The sequence below is a fragment of the Zootoca vivipara genome, chromosome 9 (genome assembly GCF_963506605.1).
Source record: "Zootoca vivipara chromosome 9, rZooViv1.1, whole genome shotgun sequence".
In the NCBI taxonomy this organism is placed as follows: Eukaryota; Metazoa; Chordata; class Lepidosauria; order Squamata; family Lacertidae; genus Zootoca; species Zootoca vivipara.
This window is the reverse complement of record NC_083284.1, coordinates 2,972,495-2,987,468: the sequence shown is the minus strand read 5'-3', so window position 1 is coordinate 2,987,468 and position 14,974 is coordinate 2,972,495. Positions and strand designations below refer to the sequence as shown.

General features: G+C 48.5%; 1 protein-coding gene across 1 annotated transcript in view; it reads right to left on the bottom strand.

The window, feature by feature from the left end:
- HSPA12B (heat shock protein family A (Hsp70) member 12B) overlaps window positions 1-14,974 on the bottom strand; it is a 46,678-nt gene that overhangs the window by 24,020 nt on the left and 7,684 nt on the right. The window contains exons 2-6 of the mRNA XM_035103691.2: window positions 11,853-11,914; window positions 5,091-5,191; window positions 4,275-4,399; window positions 3,151-3,337; window positions 592-696 (exon numbers count right to left, since the gene is read on the bottom strand). Coding sequence (XP_034959582.1) covers window positions 592-696; window positions 3,151-3,337; window positions 4,275-4,399; window positions 5,091-5,191; window positions 11,853-11,914 — 580 coding nt within the window. The remainder of the gene's footprint in view (window positions 1-591; window positions 697-3,150; window positions 3,338-4,274; window positions 4,400-5,090; window positions 5,192-11,852; window positions 11,915-14,974) is intronic.

Sequence of the window (14,974 nt, the reverse complement as noted above, 5' to 3'; positions counted from 1 at the left end):
TTACAGGGAACCAGGCAGAGGGCCTTTTCGGTGGTGGCACCCACCCTGTGGAATGCCCTCCCACCAGAGGTCAAAGAGAACAACAATTACCAGACCTTTAGAAGGCATCTCAAGGCAGCCCTGTTTAGGGAAGCTTTTAATGTTTGATTTCTGTATTTTTAATGTTTTGTTGGAAGCCGCCCAGAGTGGCTGGTGGAACACAGCCAGATGGGCGGGGTATAAATATTATTATTATTATTATTATTATTATTATTATTATTATTATTATTATTATTATATTATGTCTGGTGTATAAACCCACCTCAAATTGCGTCAGTGACATGTTGCAGAAGGCCCCTACAGGGGCCCCAAGTCTGCGAAGAAGAAATATTAGCAAAGGGAGGGTCTCTGAATGGGGAAGAAACTGTGGGAGAGGCAAAAAAGGAGACTATAACAAATTGTTACGGTGGAGGAGAAACGCCAGCCAGTCAAATGCCTTCTCCAGACAACTGCAGAAAGTTATTTCATGCCCGGCCAAATTTTGCCTCTGTGTGACTTCTCTGCATGACGGACATGCACCTCGGGGTGTCTCTCCCCCCCCCTTTCCCTTACCTGCAGTGCTTGTCGCTTAAAGAAGTGGAGAGCATGGGCAAAGACCTGCAGAGCCTGCACCTTCTTCCCGTTCACTGCTTCCAGTTCGGTTTTCATGGTTAAGTCCTAGCAAAAGAGGAGGGAAACAAAGATGGATTGCCCTCAGTTCATTCAATAGCCCCCCCACCGTCTTGGTCAAGCATTCTGGCCCCAGAACACAGGTGAGGAGGAAGATTGGGGGGCAGGACTCACATCTGGAGAGAGCCCAGGAATACCTGCCTTGATGGAGATTCCCACAGGTATCTGGAGAGCTCCAGACCTACTTTTGCTGGTTTATACTGCACCCCCAGAAGTCGTCCTGTTCTCCTCCTAAGAACCCCCCAAGGTGGGCAGAGGGAAGCACCCCGCAGGGTATCACTGGAAACCCCAGGGAAATGGGGGCTCCCCAGCTCTGCCAGAGCTCACACCTGAAAATCGGGATGCAACAGCTTTCCTTGGTAGCAGTGGGGTGAACATGGCAAAACACAGGAAGCTGCCTTATGCCAGGTCCAGACCAGTGGCCTATCTAGCTCAGTAGTGGCAGCAGGCAGGAGTCTCCTCTAACCCTATGGGAGATGCCAGGGATTGAACCCGGGAACCTTTTGCTTGTAAGGCGAACACTCTACCACTGAGCCATGGTCCTTCCATGGTGAAACCCTCTCAGCTTCAGGGCTATGAAATCCCACCCTTGGCTTTGGACATACAGGGGAGCAAGCTTGTCCTTTGCTTCTTCCTTTGTAGGCTTTCTCCACAGGGAACTGACCAGGGTCCTGATCTTCTCCCACCAACACGCCCTGCCCCCTTGCTAAAGCTCACCTGGACTCCTGAGGGCTTCTAGCCTCAAGGGCAGGCACCCCCAAACCTCGGCCCTCCAGATGTTTTGGACTACAATTCCCATCTTCCCCGACCCCTGGTCCTGTTAGCTAGGGATCATGGGAGTTGTAGGCCAAAACATCTGGAGGGCCGCAGTTTGGGGAAGCCTGCTCAAGGGGATACCCACAGGCCCCTTGAGCCTCTCGTAAATATTCCCTTCTCCACCTGCATGCTTCCACCTGGACCACCACCGTGACAGATTTCCAGGTTTCCCAAGCACATTGCAACTCCATTTTTAAGATAGTCTTAAGCATGTCTTTGTAACCGAATTGTCCTTTTTAGCCTGCCTGAAAAAAGCTGCTCTGTTACTCTTCATGAAGTATTCTGAGTGAGTAAATGTCCTTTTACCTGGTTTTGATTGTTATTTTAAGGGGGTGGGGAGATTGAGTAATGCTAGGAGAACCGAGTCTGCTTTAAAGTATCCTGAATTAAATGCGAAAACTAGCCTATCTAAGCTTCCCTTTTAAGATGGAAAGGGATACCATTCTGCTGAACTCACAAACGCGAGGAAGGAAGGACAGTATCTAATAAATATATCCATTCTTAGCATCTATCCATATCCCAACATGACCATCAGCTGCAAATTGCACATGGGAGTTTGAAGATCACCTGGGAGATCATCTGTGCCATGGCCCAATGGAACGGACAGAATCTCCCTGAAGGCAAACGGGTTTCCTCTTAAGTAGCTTAATTCAATGTGTTCACATGGCATTCTTAACAAAACTGAGATGTGCACAAACAGGTTAGAATCACCAACTCCTGCCTTTGGGTTATCAGAACCTGCCTAACTTGTTCCCGGTCCTCTCTGAGAGCTCAGAGTTTGAGATATCGACACCAATCATCACACCTCTCTCTGGAAAGAAAGAAAGAAAGAAAGAAAGAAAGAAAGAAAGAAAGAAAGAAAGAAAGAAAGAAAGAAAGAAAGGAAAGAAAGAAAGAAAGAAAGAAAACAGCTGTGAGAGGCTGAGCACCCAGAGTCCAGTAGAGGCTTGTGGGTGACTGAAAACTGAAGGTCACTTTTGCTGCATTGTTCTCAACAAAGAATGCAACAAACATCTTGCAAAATAAATACAGCAGAATAGATTGGAGCCTCGTGGATACAAATTACACAAATTGCTCTCCTTCACTGGAGGTTTTGAAGCATCTGTTCGGGATTCTTTAGCTGGGATTCCTGCATTGCAGGAGGGTTGGACTAGATGACTCTTGGGGGTCCCTTCTGTCTCTACAATTCTATTATTCTATGTATGAAAACACTCAACAGTGCATGGGACCAGAAGCCTGTGGGAAAGGCACGCCCTCCTCCTGGCAATCTGCATTTCCCTGAGAAAGGGTGGCTGCCTGCAAGCAGGTGTCCAGATTAATAGAATCATAGAATTGTAGAGACCTCAAATGGTCATCTAGTCCAACCCCCTGCAATGCAGGGATTGCAACTAAAGCACCCTTGACGGATGACCATCCAACCTCTGCTTAAAAACCTCCAAGGAAGGAGAGTCCACCACCTCCAGGGGCTAGACCGTTCCACCTTCAAACAGTCCTTGTGAGCTCAAATTTTGAGCCTCGAGGCCGAGAGGAATTTGTTGGCTGCCCTGAAACTGCTTCCATATGCTATCATTCAGGGATACTGTGCCTTGCATGGCCCCCAAAGGAGGCTTCCGCCACCGAACTCACGCTGGTGCTGTGGATCTTCATTTTGAACTTCTCAAAGTACAGCCAGTCGCGAGCTTCATCCGGATCCAGGTCGTGGTAGTAATCCCTGGCGGTGTACCCAAAGCTGTGGAAACTGCCGTCTGGAGTCAGGAGGAGGCTGGTGGGGGTCTTCTGGTGGGCTACTCCTGGGTCTCCACCTTCCCATTTCCTGGAAGGAGGGATCAGAAAGTGGGTTCACCTGTCCATGTCCTAAACAGGTGTGTGGAACCACAGGTGCAACAGCTGGGTGGTGTCCCCCTCCCATGCCCCTCTATTCAGCCCACGGACTCACTGAAAGAGGTTGCACTCCCCCTTCCCAGTCCACTTCCCTCACTGGTCCACAATCTGCTGCACAACCGGGGCGTCCACAGGCAGGGGAGCAGGAAGGGCAGTTGTCCCTCCAGGTAATATTCATGTCAGGGACTGGGCAGAGGAGGAGGAGGAATGATGGAGACCACCACCCTAGCCTGACCCTTCCAAAGGAGAAGAAGACAATTCAGAATTACAACAGGGGTTTGAGGGAGATCACAGCTCAGAGGCAGAAGAGGGGAAAAGCTGGGAAATAATGGGAGAGGAGGAGGAGGACGAAGAAGCACTAGAGGGGGGTGGGGGGGACACAGCTGACAGACACAGAGTCTTTAGAAAGCATTCCAGACCCCTCCCCTCCCTGAACCCGGCAAGCATTGAAAGTAGGAGAGCAAAGAGCTCAAAGACAGAGGGCACTTTTCAGCACCCGTAGCAATGACACATGAGAGAGCGAGGGGGTGGAGACTCACTCGGAGCAACGCCATTATTCCAAGAGGCGGCATTCCCAAGCCTCTCTCTGTGACTATTGAATAGAAAGCAGTTGGTAAGAACTTTTCCTTGTCTTATCCGTTCCTGGCGACCTGCCGTGGGGGTTGGATTCTGTGCCACCTGAAAGCTGACCCTTCAACCTCACAGAGGGGAATTTTAAGAAGGTGAATGTTTAATGGAGGGAGAGGCTTGCAGGGAATTCATTTTGACCCTCTTGTATTTGTAGAATCGTAGAGTTGGAAGGGACCCCAAGGGCCATCTAGTCCAACCCCCTGTGATGCAGGAGTTTTACTCCCAGCAATGCCACATACCTCATCATGTGGATGGCCTCTGGGTCACTGGCAAAACTGAAGGCGTAGCCGCTGGACGTGGTCCCAAAGTCAATGGCTACCACCACAGAAAAGGGAGTGGTTTGGCGCATCCGGATTTCATTCCTCTGGAAACAAAAGGCAGTGGGTTCAGATCCTGGAGGGCAATTTCACCATACCTGACTAAGAACCTGTGGGCTTAGCAGTGCCTTTGCCCCCCCCCCCTGGATGGACTACAACTTCCATCATTCCCAGGCCAGGGCTGATAGGATTTGTAGTCCGAACCCTCTGGAGGGCACCTGAAGGGTGAAGATTGGCTTAACCCATTGCTCAGAGTGAGATGGTGGAATCCCAGACTGTTCCACTGCAGGCTAGATGGTGGAGGATTGCTTTAGAATCATAGCATTGTAGACTTGGAAGGGACCCCAAGGGTCATCTAGATCAACCCCTTCAATGCAGGAATCTGAATATTTAAACTTTTTTTAAAAATGCTTCCCACGTAAGGAAATAAATCTGGGAGATAGGGGGAAAGAGACAGAAAATTTTTGTAGGCAGCAGGCTTAAGACAAATGAAAAGGACGTATTTCGCACACTGCAGGTGGCCTCTGGGACTCACTGCCACAAGATGCTGTGGCGACCGCTTTTTAAACAAGGCCAGATGAAGATTCAAAGGGACATGGCAGGCAATAGACTGAACTCAGGCTATTTTGGATGGGGGGGGGCAGGGATTATCACCCTCACACCCTGCCTGTGAGCCTCCCCAGGGCACTGCTTTGAATTCGGTCAATTTTTGGTTCGCATGCCATTCTCCCTGCTTACCGGCGACTGGGACGGCGTCAGAGGGGCGATGTTGCAGCTTTCATTGTGGAGTCTGGGAGAGTTTTGGGGAGATGGAGTGCAGGATCTCTCTCCATTTGCACCTGGCAGATAAGAAGAGATAGCAAGGGAGGGAGGCTTGCAAAAGCCGCTCTCCTGGTCACCAAGAATGAGTGGGAGTCTCCCTTGAGCTGACTAGGAAGGGAAGCATTTTATTTTAAATTGCATCAGCTCTTTGCTTTCCTGCAGGCTCCTCATATGCAGGGCTGAAAGGGAAGCATGAAAGGAATAAAGGAAGCTACCTTAGATACAGAGTCAGGCCATTGGTCGATCTAGGAAGAGCCATACCATTTAAAGCACATTTGATGCCAATTTAAAGCACGTGAACTTCCTCCAAAGAATCCAGGGAATTTAACCCTTATTAAAACTACCCTTAATCTGGGTAGTTTAACCCTAGCAGTGTCACAGTTCCTACCACACTTAGCAAACTACAGCCCCCAGAATTCTTTGGGAGGAAGTCGTGCGTTTTAGTATCGTCTGCACACTGATTCCCAAGGTCTCAAGCAGGGGCTTTTTAGCCCAAACTGTAGATGCCATCAGGGATAATAATAATAATACTGTATATTCCTGCGTATAAGACTACTTTTAAACCCAGGAAAATCTTCTCAAAAGTCGGGGGTCGTCTTATACACCGGGTCGTATTTCTTATACGGCGAGTATATCCCAAACTCTATATTTTAACTGGAAAAGTTGGGGGTCGTCTTAAACGCCCAGTCGTCTTATATAATAAGAATCGTAATAATAAATTTATTTATTTATACCCCGCCCATCTAGCTGGGTTTCCCCAGCCACTCTGAGTGGCTCCCAGAAGAATATTAAAAACACAATAAAACGCCACACATTAAAAACTTCCCTAAAAAGGGCTGCCTTCAGATGTCTTCTAAAAGTCAGATAGTTGCTTATCTCCTTGACATCTGATGGGAGGGCGTTCCACAGGGCATGTGCCACCACCGAGAAGGCCCTCTGCCTGGTTCCCTGTAGCTTTGCTTCTCGCAGTGAGGGAACCGGCAGAAGGCCCTCGGTGCTGGACCTCGGTGTCCGGGCTGAACGATGGGGGTGGAGGTGTTCCTTCAGGTATACAGGACCAAGGACATTTAAGGCTTTAAAGGTCAGCACCAAGCCTTTGAATTGTGCTCGGAAACATACTGGGAGCCACTGTAGGTCTTTCAGGACCAGTGTTATATGGTCTCAGCGGCTGTTCCCAGTCACCACTCTAGCTGCCGCATTCTGGATTAGTTGTAGTTTCCAAATCACCTTCAAAGGTAGCCCCATGTAGAGAGCATTGCAGTAGTCCAAGTGGGAGATAACCAGAGCATGCACCACTCTGGCAAGACAGTCTGCGGGCAGGGAAGGTCTCCTCCAGTGTACCAGATGGAGCTGGTAGACAGCTGCCTTGGACACAGAATTGACCTGCACCTCCATGGACAGCTGTGAGTAAAAAAATGACTCCTGGTCCTTCAGGGGCACAGTTACCCCAATCGGGACCAGGGAGTTCTCCACACCTGCCAGCCCCCTGTCCCCCCAAAACAATACTTCTGTCTTGTTGGGATTCAACCTCAAAATGCTTTATCACTGAGCAAGTATGGATAGCACTCTATATTTTCCCAGAACGAACCCAGTGGTTCAAACTCCAAATCTTCTGTCATCTTCTGAAAGGCTTTGGAGCTGTTGGAACTCAGGGCTCATCCATACTGTTCTTTAATGTGGACAGTATTGAAAATCTCTGCCTTAGACGCGTTAGGGACTCCCCATGCATGCGAAGACAGGCTCCTGAGGATTGAGAAGACAAGACCAAGAGCGGGTCCAACAGCCAAGAAGATGGTTTCTGCACATGCTGTAGAGGGAAGTGAGGGGCAGGTGGGGCTTGTCCACCTGGGAAGGGAGCCCATCTGGGAGAAGGAAGACTCTGGTCCTCAACCTCCCCTGCCGGCGAAGCCTGACCTGGAACCACAGATGGAAAAAACCTCAAGCCAGGGAGGTCTTTGCCACTTGGTTGTCCCAAATGTGCACACTGGTTCTTTCGCTCTGTTGAAATCAATAGGACTTGAGCTGCAAATAAGAAACCTCAAGCAAGCCTGGAAAAAAGGAGGGGTGTGTGTGTGTGTGTGTGTGTGTGTGTGTGTGTGTGTGTGTGTGTTGCAGGCTGCAATTTTCCAAAAAGGAGACTCTGCTCCAGCCCAAGGGAGGCGGGTGTCGTTCTCTACGCTATCTGAAGCAAACATGCCTCTTTCGTGCGACATTGGAGCCCCGAGTGTGCTGGATGCCTCGTCTCGCCCACGCAATGCGCACTTAATGAGGCAGACATGTCTCCGTCCCGTCGGTGCATAGACCGCACTCCCCTGCGCCACAGATGGTTCCAATTAGGGGATGGAGTTAATTGCTTCCCCCCCCCATCACTGCTGCCCCATTCCAGGCCAGAAGTATGGCTTCTTGGCTGACAGGATCCAGCTGTTGGTTCAGGGGAGAGGAGGAGGAGGAGGAGGAGGAGGAGGAGGAGGAGGAGGAGGAGGAGGAGGAGGAGGAGGAGGAGGAGGAGAGTCACTTTATCTGCAAGGCATCTGAGACCCCTAGCAGTGAGGGCCTCTCTTAGAGCTGGAAGGGGGGCGGGGGGGCTGGTTCAGATCTCAAGGCCTGCTTTGAGCAAGGCTGGTCTGCCCAGGCACTTGCCAAACAGTGCCAAGCGCCCATCTTGCCTGGCATCCTGTTCTGGCAGCGGCCATGGGGTCTGTAGCCCAAAACATCACGAGAAGAGCCTGCAGAATCAAGCCAATGGTCAGACTCATGTTGGTAGCTTCGAGAACACTGTCCAACCATCTTGTCCTCTGTCGTCTCCTTCTCCTTGTGCCCTCCATCTTTCCCAACATCAGGGTCTTTTCCAAGGATTCTTCTCTTCTCATGAGGTGGCCAAAGTATTGGAGCCTCAGCTTCACGATCTGTCCTTCCAGGGAGCACTCAGGGCTGATTTCCTTAAGAATGGATAGGTTTGATCTTCTTGCAGTCCATGGGACTCTCAAGAGTCTCCTCCAGCACCACAATTCAAAAGCATCAATTCTTCGGCGATCAGCCTTCTTTATGGTCCAGCTCTCACTTCCATACATCACTACTGGGAAAACCATAGCTTTAACTATACGGACCTTTGTCGGCAAGGTGACGTCTCTGCTTTTTAAGATGCTGTCTAGGTTTGTCATTGCTTTTCTCCCAAGAAGCAGGCGTCTTTTAATTTCATCCTGCCTTTGAGCCATCAATAGGCCTCTCCTCCTCCATGTATTTGTCTAATCCTCTTCTAAAGCCATCCAAGTTGGTGGCCATCACTGCCTCCTGTGGCAGGGAGTTCCACAGTTTATCTGCTCCGAATGGGGAAATATTTCATTTGATCTGCCCTGAATCTTCCAACATTCGGCTCCATCTGATGCCCATGAGTTCCCGTGTTATGAGAGAGGGAGAAAACCCCTTTGTGGTCCAACTTCCTCCATACACGTAAATCACGTCGCCTCTCATTTGCCTTTTCTCAAAAAAGTCCCCAAACTTCAACCTTTCCTCCTACAGGAGTAGCTCCATTTCCTTGATCATTCTGTTGTCCCAGGTTGGCAAAGCCAGAGACAGACAGCATTTTCTTTATATACAGTGTAACCAAACCATCCCTTTAAAGTAGGCCCCCTCCATCCTTCCCAGACCACCAACATCCCGAGAAGGACAACTTTTGAGAGAGTTACTCCATTGCAGCTCCTGGCTGAACGCCTGGAGAAGCGAGTTGTTTTAAAAGGGTTGGGTTTTATGAGCCTGTCAAAGATGGGGGTTTTTTTTTTGTCCTTTCCAAATACAGCTCCAGAGATTAGTCGCAGCAACTCTCACCGTGAAGAATCAGCGACAGGAGAGACACGACACTAGGCCCTTCTCTCCGATTCCCTAAGTGGCTTTCTCTGTCTCGGCTGGCTGTCATGTTAATATTTCATCTGGTACAAAAAAAGGACAGAAACCAGCCAGGATTTTGAAATGAAACCAACATGTTCTCGGAGAAGGCTCTTTACCCAGATCTTCTTACTTGTGCGTATGGGGGTTGGGGGGTGGAAGGGAAGAAATTAAAGAGGCACTCTGCCGAAATGAAAACAAATAGCTGCTCTGGGATCAAAGCCTCTGGAACTGCGCTCCTGCAGCAAACAGGATGCCTCACAAAATGGTACACAAATTCTTAGGAAACAATAACATCATGGGTGTAAATTATAAATCATGCCACAGATAAGTTGAAATGCTCAGTTGAAATGCAATTCTGGGCTGCATCAATAGGAGTATAGCATCTAGATCAAGGGAAGTAATAGTACCACTGTATTCTGCTCTGTTCAGACCTCACCTGGAGTACTGTGTCCAGTTCTGGGCACCACAGTTCAAGAAGGATACTGACAAGCTGGAACGTGTCCAGAAGAGGGCAACCAAAATGGTCAAAGGCCTGGAAACAATGCCTTACGAGGAACGGCTTAGAGAGCTGGGTATGTTTAGCCTGGACAAGAGAAGGTTAAGGGGTGATATGATAGCCATGTTCAAATATATAAAAGGATGTCATATAGAGGAGGGTGAAAGGTTGTTTTCTGCTGCTCCAGAGAAGCGGACACTGAGCAATGGATTCAAACTACAAGAAAGAAGAGTCCACCTAAACATTAGAAAGAACTTCCTGACAGTAAGAGCTGTTCGGCAGTGGAATTTGCTACCAAGGAGTGTGGTGGAGTCTCCTTCTTTGGAGGTCTTTAAGCAGAGGCTTGACAGGCATATGTCAAGAATGCTTTGATGGTGTTTCCTGCTCGGCAGGGGGTTGGACTGGATGGCCCTTGTGGTCTCTTCCAACTCTATGATTCTATGATTCTAGGTAAAAGGTAAAGGACCCCTGGATGGCTAAGTCCTGTCAAAGGTGACTATGGGGTTGCGATGTTCATCTTGCTTTCAGATCATCCCGGTGTTTGTCCATAGATAGCTTTCTGGGTCATGTGGCCAGCAGGACTAAACCACTTCTGGCACAATGGGTCACCATGACAAGTGCCAGAGTGCACGAAAACGCCATTTACCTTCCCGCCACAGCTGTACCTGTTTATCTATTTGCACTGGTGTGCTTTTGAACTGCTAGGTTGGCAGGAGCTGGGACAGAGCAATAGGACCTCACTCTATCATGGGGATTCGAACCGCCGACCTTCTGATCGGCAAGCCCAAGAGGCTCAGTGGTTTAGACCACAACACCACCCACGTCCCTTTTCCCACAGTGAGAACAGGAGGCTGGGCTAGATGACCTGACCCAGAAGCACTCTGCTTCCACAGGAATTCCACAAGGTGCCTAAAATATGCAAAAAAGTGTCACTTCTTTAATTTTGGATATTTTTTCTGCTTTTGCTGATCATGGGGAGGGGGCAAAGTCAGAGCGCTTATTGCCTCATACTCTCTGACCCATGGAAATCCATTTTTGCCACCTCTTTGACTTCTGAGATATCAACATGGGTTTCCTGCACACTTTCTGAGCAAATCTGAGCTTTTATATGGGCTAGAATATAAAATAAGTATTTTTTAAAAACATATGAATTCTAACAAAGGTCTGTATAGTTAATTTTGTGGTTTTCCCAGTAGTGAGGTATGGAAGTGAGAGCTGGACCATAAAGAAGGCTGATCGCCGAAGAATTGATGCTTTTGAATTCTGGTGCTGGAGGAGACTCTTGAGAGTCCCATGGACTGCAAGAAGATCATTCAAACCTATCAATTCTTAAGGAAATCAGCCCTGAGTGCTCACTGGAAGGACAGATCGTGAAGCTGAGGCTCCAATACTTTGCCCATGAGAAGAGAAGACTCCCTGGAAAAGACCCTGATGTTGGGAAAGATGGAGGGCACAAGGAGAAGGGGACGACAGAGGACGAGATGGTTAGACAGTGTTCTTAAAGCTACCAACATGAGTCTGACCAAACTGCGGGAGGCAGTGGAAGACAGGAGTGCCTGGCGTGCTCTGGTCCATGGGGTCATGAAGAGTCGGACACGACTAAACAACTAAACAACAACAACAACAACATGAATTCTGATTTTGATTGTGTAGTTTTGCAAGAGTTCCCTCCCTCTCTGTCACACACACTGCCAACACAAAGACCACAATCTGGATCAAGACCCTAGGTGTAGATAGAAGGCCTTTGAGACTTTGTCCGTCTTTGCTCCCCCAACAAAAAGCTCAAATTGAAATGCCTGGAGTTGTGTTTTTTTTTTAAGGAAAGGAGCCTGATAGGTAAGTGGGAAGGTAGGTTGATATTCTCTCAACACATTCTGAAGTGCCGCCTCCTTAGCAACTTCTCTGTTTTGCCTCTGGCTATTCTGCAGAAATCCCCAAGCCCAACATCTTTGCAGAAGTGACACTTATCAATTCCTCAGAACATTCAGGAATGCAACACAGCTAAGGCTGCTAATTCGAAACATGTTCGAAACAATGTGTTATCTTTCCTTTCTCCTTAGCCTTGGACAGAACTCCCACCCAGTGCTTTGGTAAGTAGCAGCGAGGTAATGTAAGATTACCAGGTCTAGTGTCTACTGCCCTCTGAGGCAGTAGAGAAATTGCCTTCACCCTCTTCTCTTCAGAGATTTGGAAAGTGGTACCCAGGTCATCCACCCGCCACCCATCTTCTTTTATTTTTCCAGGCTGGATATGCCCAGTATTTCCATTTCATTGATTTATCATCCTGTATTTCTTACCAATCTGGAGTGTGTGCATTGCTGGTTCCACAAGCCTTGACATCTTCACATCACTTTTCTGGCTGAAAGACAGACAGAACATCCCAATCAAATTGTCCTCTGATTTTTATTTTTAAAGATGTTATTGAAGTAAATAAAGCAAAGCAATTTAATAAAAACAATAGAAGTACCAAAAGGCAGCACAGCATATACAAAAAAGATTCAATACAGTATTAGGTGGGTAAAGTACTTGAAACCATCAAGGAAGCCAAATTTCATGTTGTACTGTGGAGAGGGTGTCCTGTGTACCCTTCTTCTTGTACATAAGATAAAATCCCAACAAGCAGCAATGAATTTTTCAGGGTTCTCCAAGCCTTTATTTTTTCCAAGCTAATGCTAAACTCCAAATATTTTTACACCATGCATCAGTTGCCCAGACTGAAAGACCCCGCCTCCCCACAGCCATCTAAGTACCCTCCTCTCCAGGGCTTTTTCCAAGCCTGCGTGCAGCCAACCTCTCCTCCACCCTCTTCACACCTCTCCCGGTTCTGGGAGACCAAGAGGGAGGGGAGCTGGTCACAAGAGGGGGGAGGGAGACACCTTGACTTCTTCAGCAGCCTGACTCCTCTCTGCCTCCTGGCCTCCCTCCTCTCCTGCTTCAGCTTCTGCCTCTGGTTCTGTACTTCTCTCTGCCACAGACTCTCCCTGCTCACAGAAGCCCTGTTATCCCTTCAGCTTCCGATACCTCCTCTTCCCAGTCTTCTCTCTCATCTCCATCTGACCACTCATCATCGTCCCACCACCAATCCCCAGGCTCTGAGCTGGTTCCTCAGCTGGTTCCTCAGCTGGTTCCTTCCTCCCACCATTCCTCTGATGATGATGATATTTATTTATTTATTTGTTTATTTATTTATTTATACGTACGTACCCCACCCATCTGGCTGGGTTTCCCCAGCCCCTCTATGTGGCTCCCAACAGAATATTAAAAACACGATAAAACACCAAACATTAGAAACTTCCCTAAACACGGCTGCCTTCAGGTGTCTTCTAAAAGTCAGATACTGTAGTTGTTTTTTCCTTGACATCTGAAGGGAGGGCGTTCCACAGGGCGGGTGCCACTACCGAGAAGGCCCTCTGCCCGATTCCCTGTAACCTTGCTTCTCGCAGGGAGGGAACCGCCAGAAGGCCCTCAGAGCTGAACCTCAGTGTCCGGGCTGAACAATGGGAGTGGAGACGCTCCTTCAGGATGATAATGTCGCTGAGAGGCCATTATGCTAGCAAACCTCTCTGAACACCCCACTGCCCGCCCTCAGATTTCCAGAAGGCAACATCACGCCAAGCCCATCAATATGTGTTGCTTGCTGGCAAATGCGTATTATTTTTGGTCACAGCACATGCATTCCATACACTGCATATTTCAGAACGCTGCATTCATGCTGCAATAGTCTGAAGACTCCTTGTGTTGGTAACCTCAAGGCGCTCTATGTGGGGCTGCCCTTGGGTTTAGTTCGGAAGCTCCAACGGGTGCAGAATGCTGTGGCCAAATTGCTGACGGGGGCACCTATCCGACAACATGTGTTGCCATTGTGAAAACAGCTGCCCGCTTCCAATCATGCCAGCTTCAAGGCCCTTCTCTTAATTTACAAAGCCCTGAATAACTTGGGTCCAGGGATTTCCCGAGCCTTTTCATCCCAGCCTGATTACTGAGATCCTCTGGAGAGTCACTGGCCATCCCTCAAGTGAGGCTCATTTGACAGCAAGAAGATACCAAGGCTTTAGTGCCATCTCCTCAGAGTTGTGGAACACTCTGCAAATAGAGATTTGGAAGGCACCTTCTGTTTTAAATTCTAAATGCCTGCTGACAATTTTTCTATTCTGCCAGGCCTATGCAGGCAATTAAGGAAACATATTTCCACAAAGGCTGTTTGACGTCTGTTTTTAACTTCTAAAATATGTTTTTATCACGTGGTTTTAAGTATTTTAAACAATGTATAAAATGTAATAAACTGAAGTCTAACGGAATATGACGCAAACCGGAAAGGGCTTTGCTGATTAGCAGCCATTGCGAAGGGGAGGTGAGAAGTGATATTGAACATCGGTCTCCGGTGGGGATATGCATTGACCGCAAGATCTGGTCCTTCTTCTTCTTTGGCGATCACTTGTAGCCGAGTAAGATTGTCTTCCATGAACATGGTCTACTCTTAACAGTCAGTCCATAAGTGACTACGGTTGCCAATTCTGGATCCACATGTCCTTCCACAGTGGGGACATTGGTTTCCGGGCGGGAGTTGATCACGGTGTGGATTTGCCAAGTGTGCCTTCCTCTTAGCATGTTCCCCCTTTTGTCCTGAGTTCAAGCATACAAATTACCCTTATGGGTAATTGCTTGCCAAAGTAGGAACAAGAATGTGTGTGGACGTTCAAGTCCACTTGAACTTGGGGCAAGCCAAATTGAAGAGCAGAAAAACGAGGCAGCAGAGCCACACATTTAAAGCACATCCAGTACACACTTGAATCACACGATCCCCCCCCCCAAAGTATCCTGGGAACTGTAGTTTTTTTCCAAGGCTGCTGGGGACTGATTGCAGTTCTGTGTGATTGAAACTACAGTTCTCAGGATTCTTTGGGGGGAAATTGTGTGCTTTAAATGTGCATCAGATGCGCCTTAAATCTATGGTGTAGATCAGCTGTGAGACAAACTGAAATCAACACAGCCATCCATTCCTCCCTGGCTACGAGCTGATCTATCACCAAACGCGCCTCAATGATCAGAATTGATATGCCAATGACCGCCAGATACTGGGCACAAACAACAGGAGCAGGTTATCTGAGGAGGAGCGGGCCACACCCCGTGTTCCAAACAGGCCGCTCCAAACCCCGGAAGTCCCGAGAGGAAAGATCTCATTCTGAAACTGCAGCTGCCAAGCTCTTCCTGACCAGGAACACATTTCCGTAACTGCACCGCCTATAAATAGAGAAGCAGGAATGGGTGGGAAGGGGATGGAGAATGACTCCAGTGATATCAGCTGCAGAGATCTCTAAAGCTGGTTTCAAGAGCACACCCATTGCGTTAGAGACCAAGGGCACCAATCCAACTGATGCCAGCGCCTCGTCTGCCTGGCTCTTGTGAGAACAGGACGCAG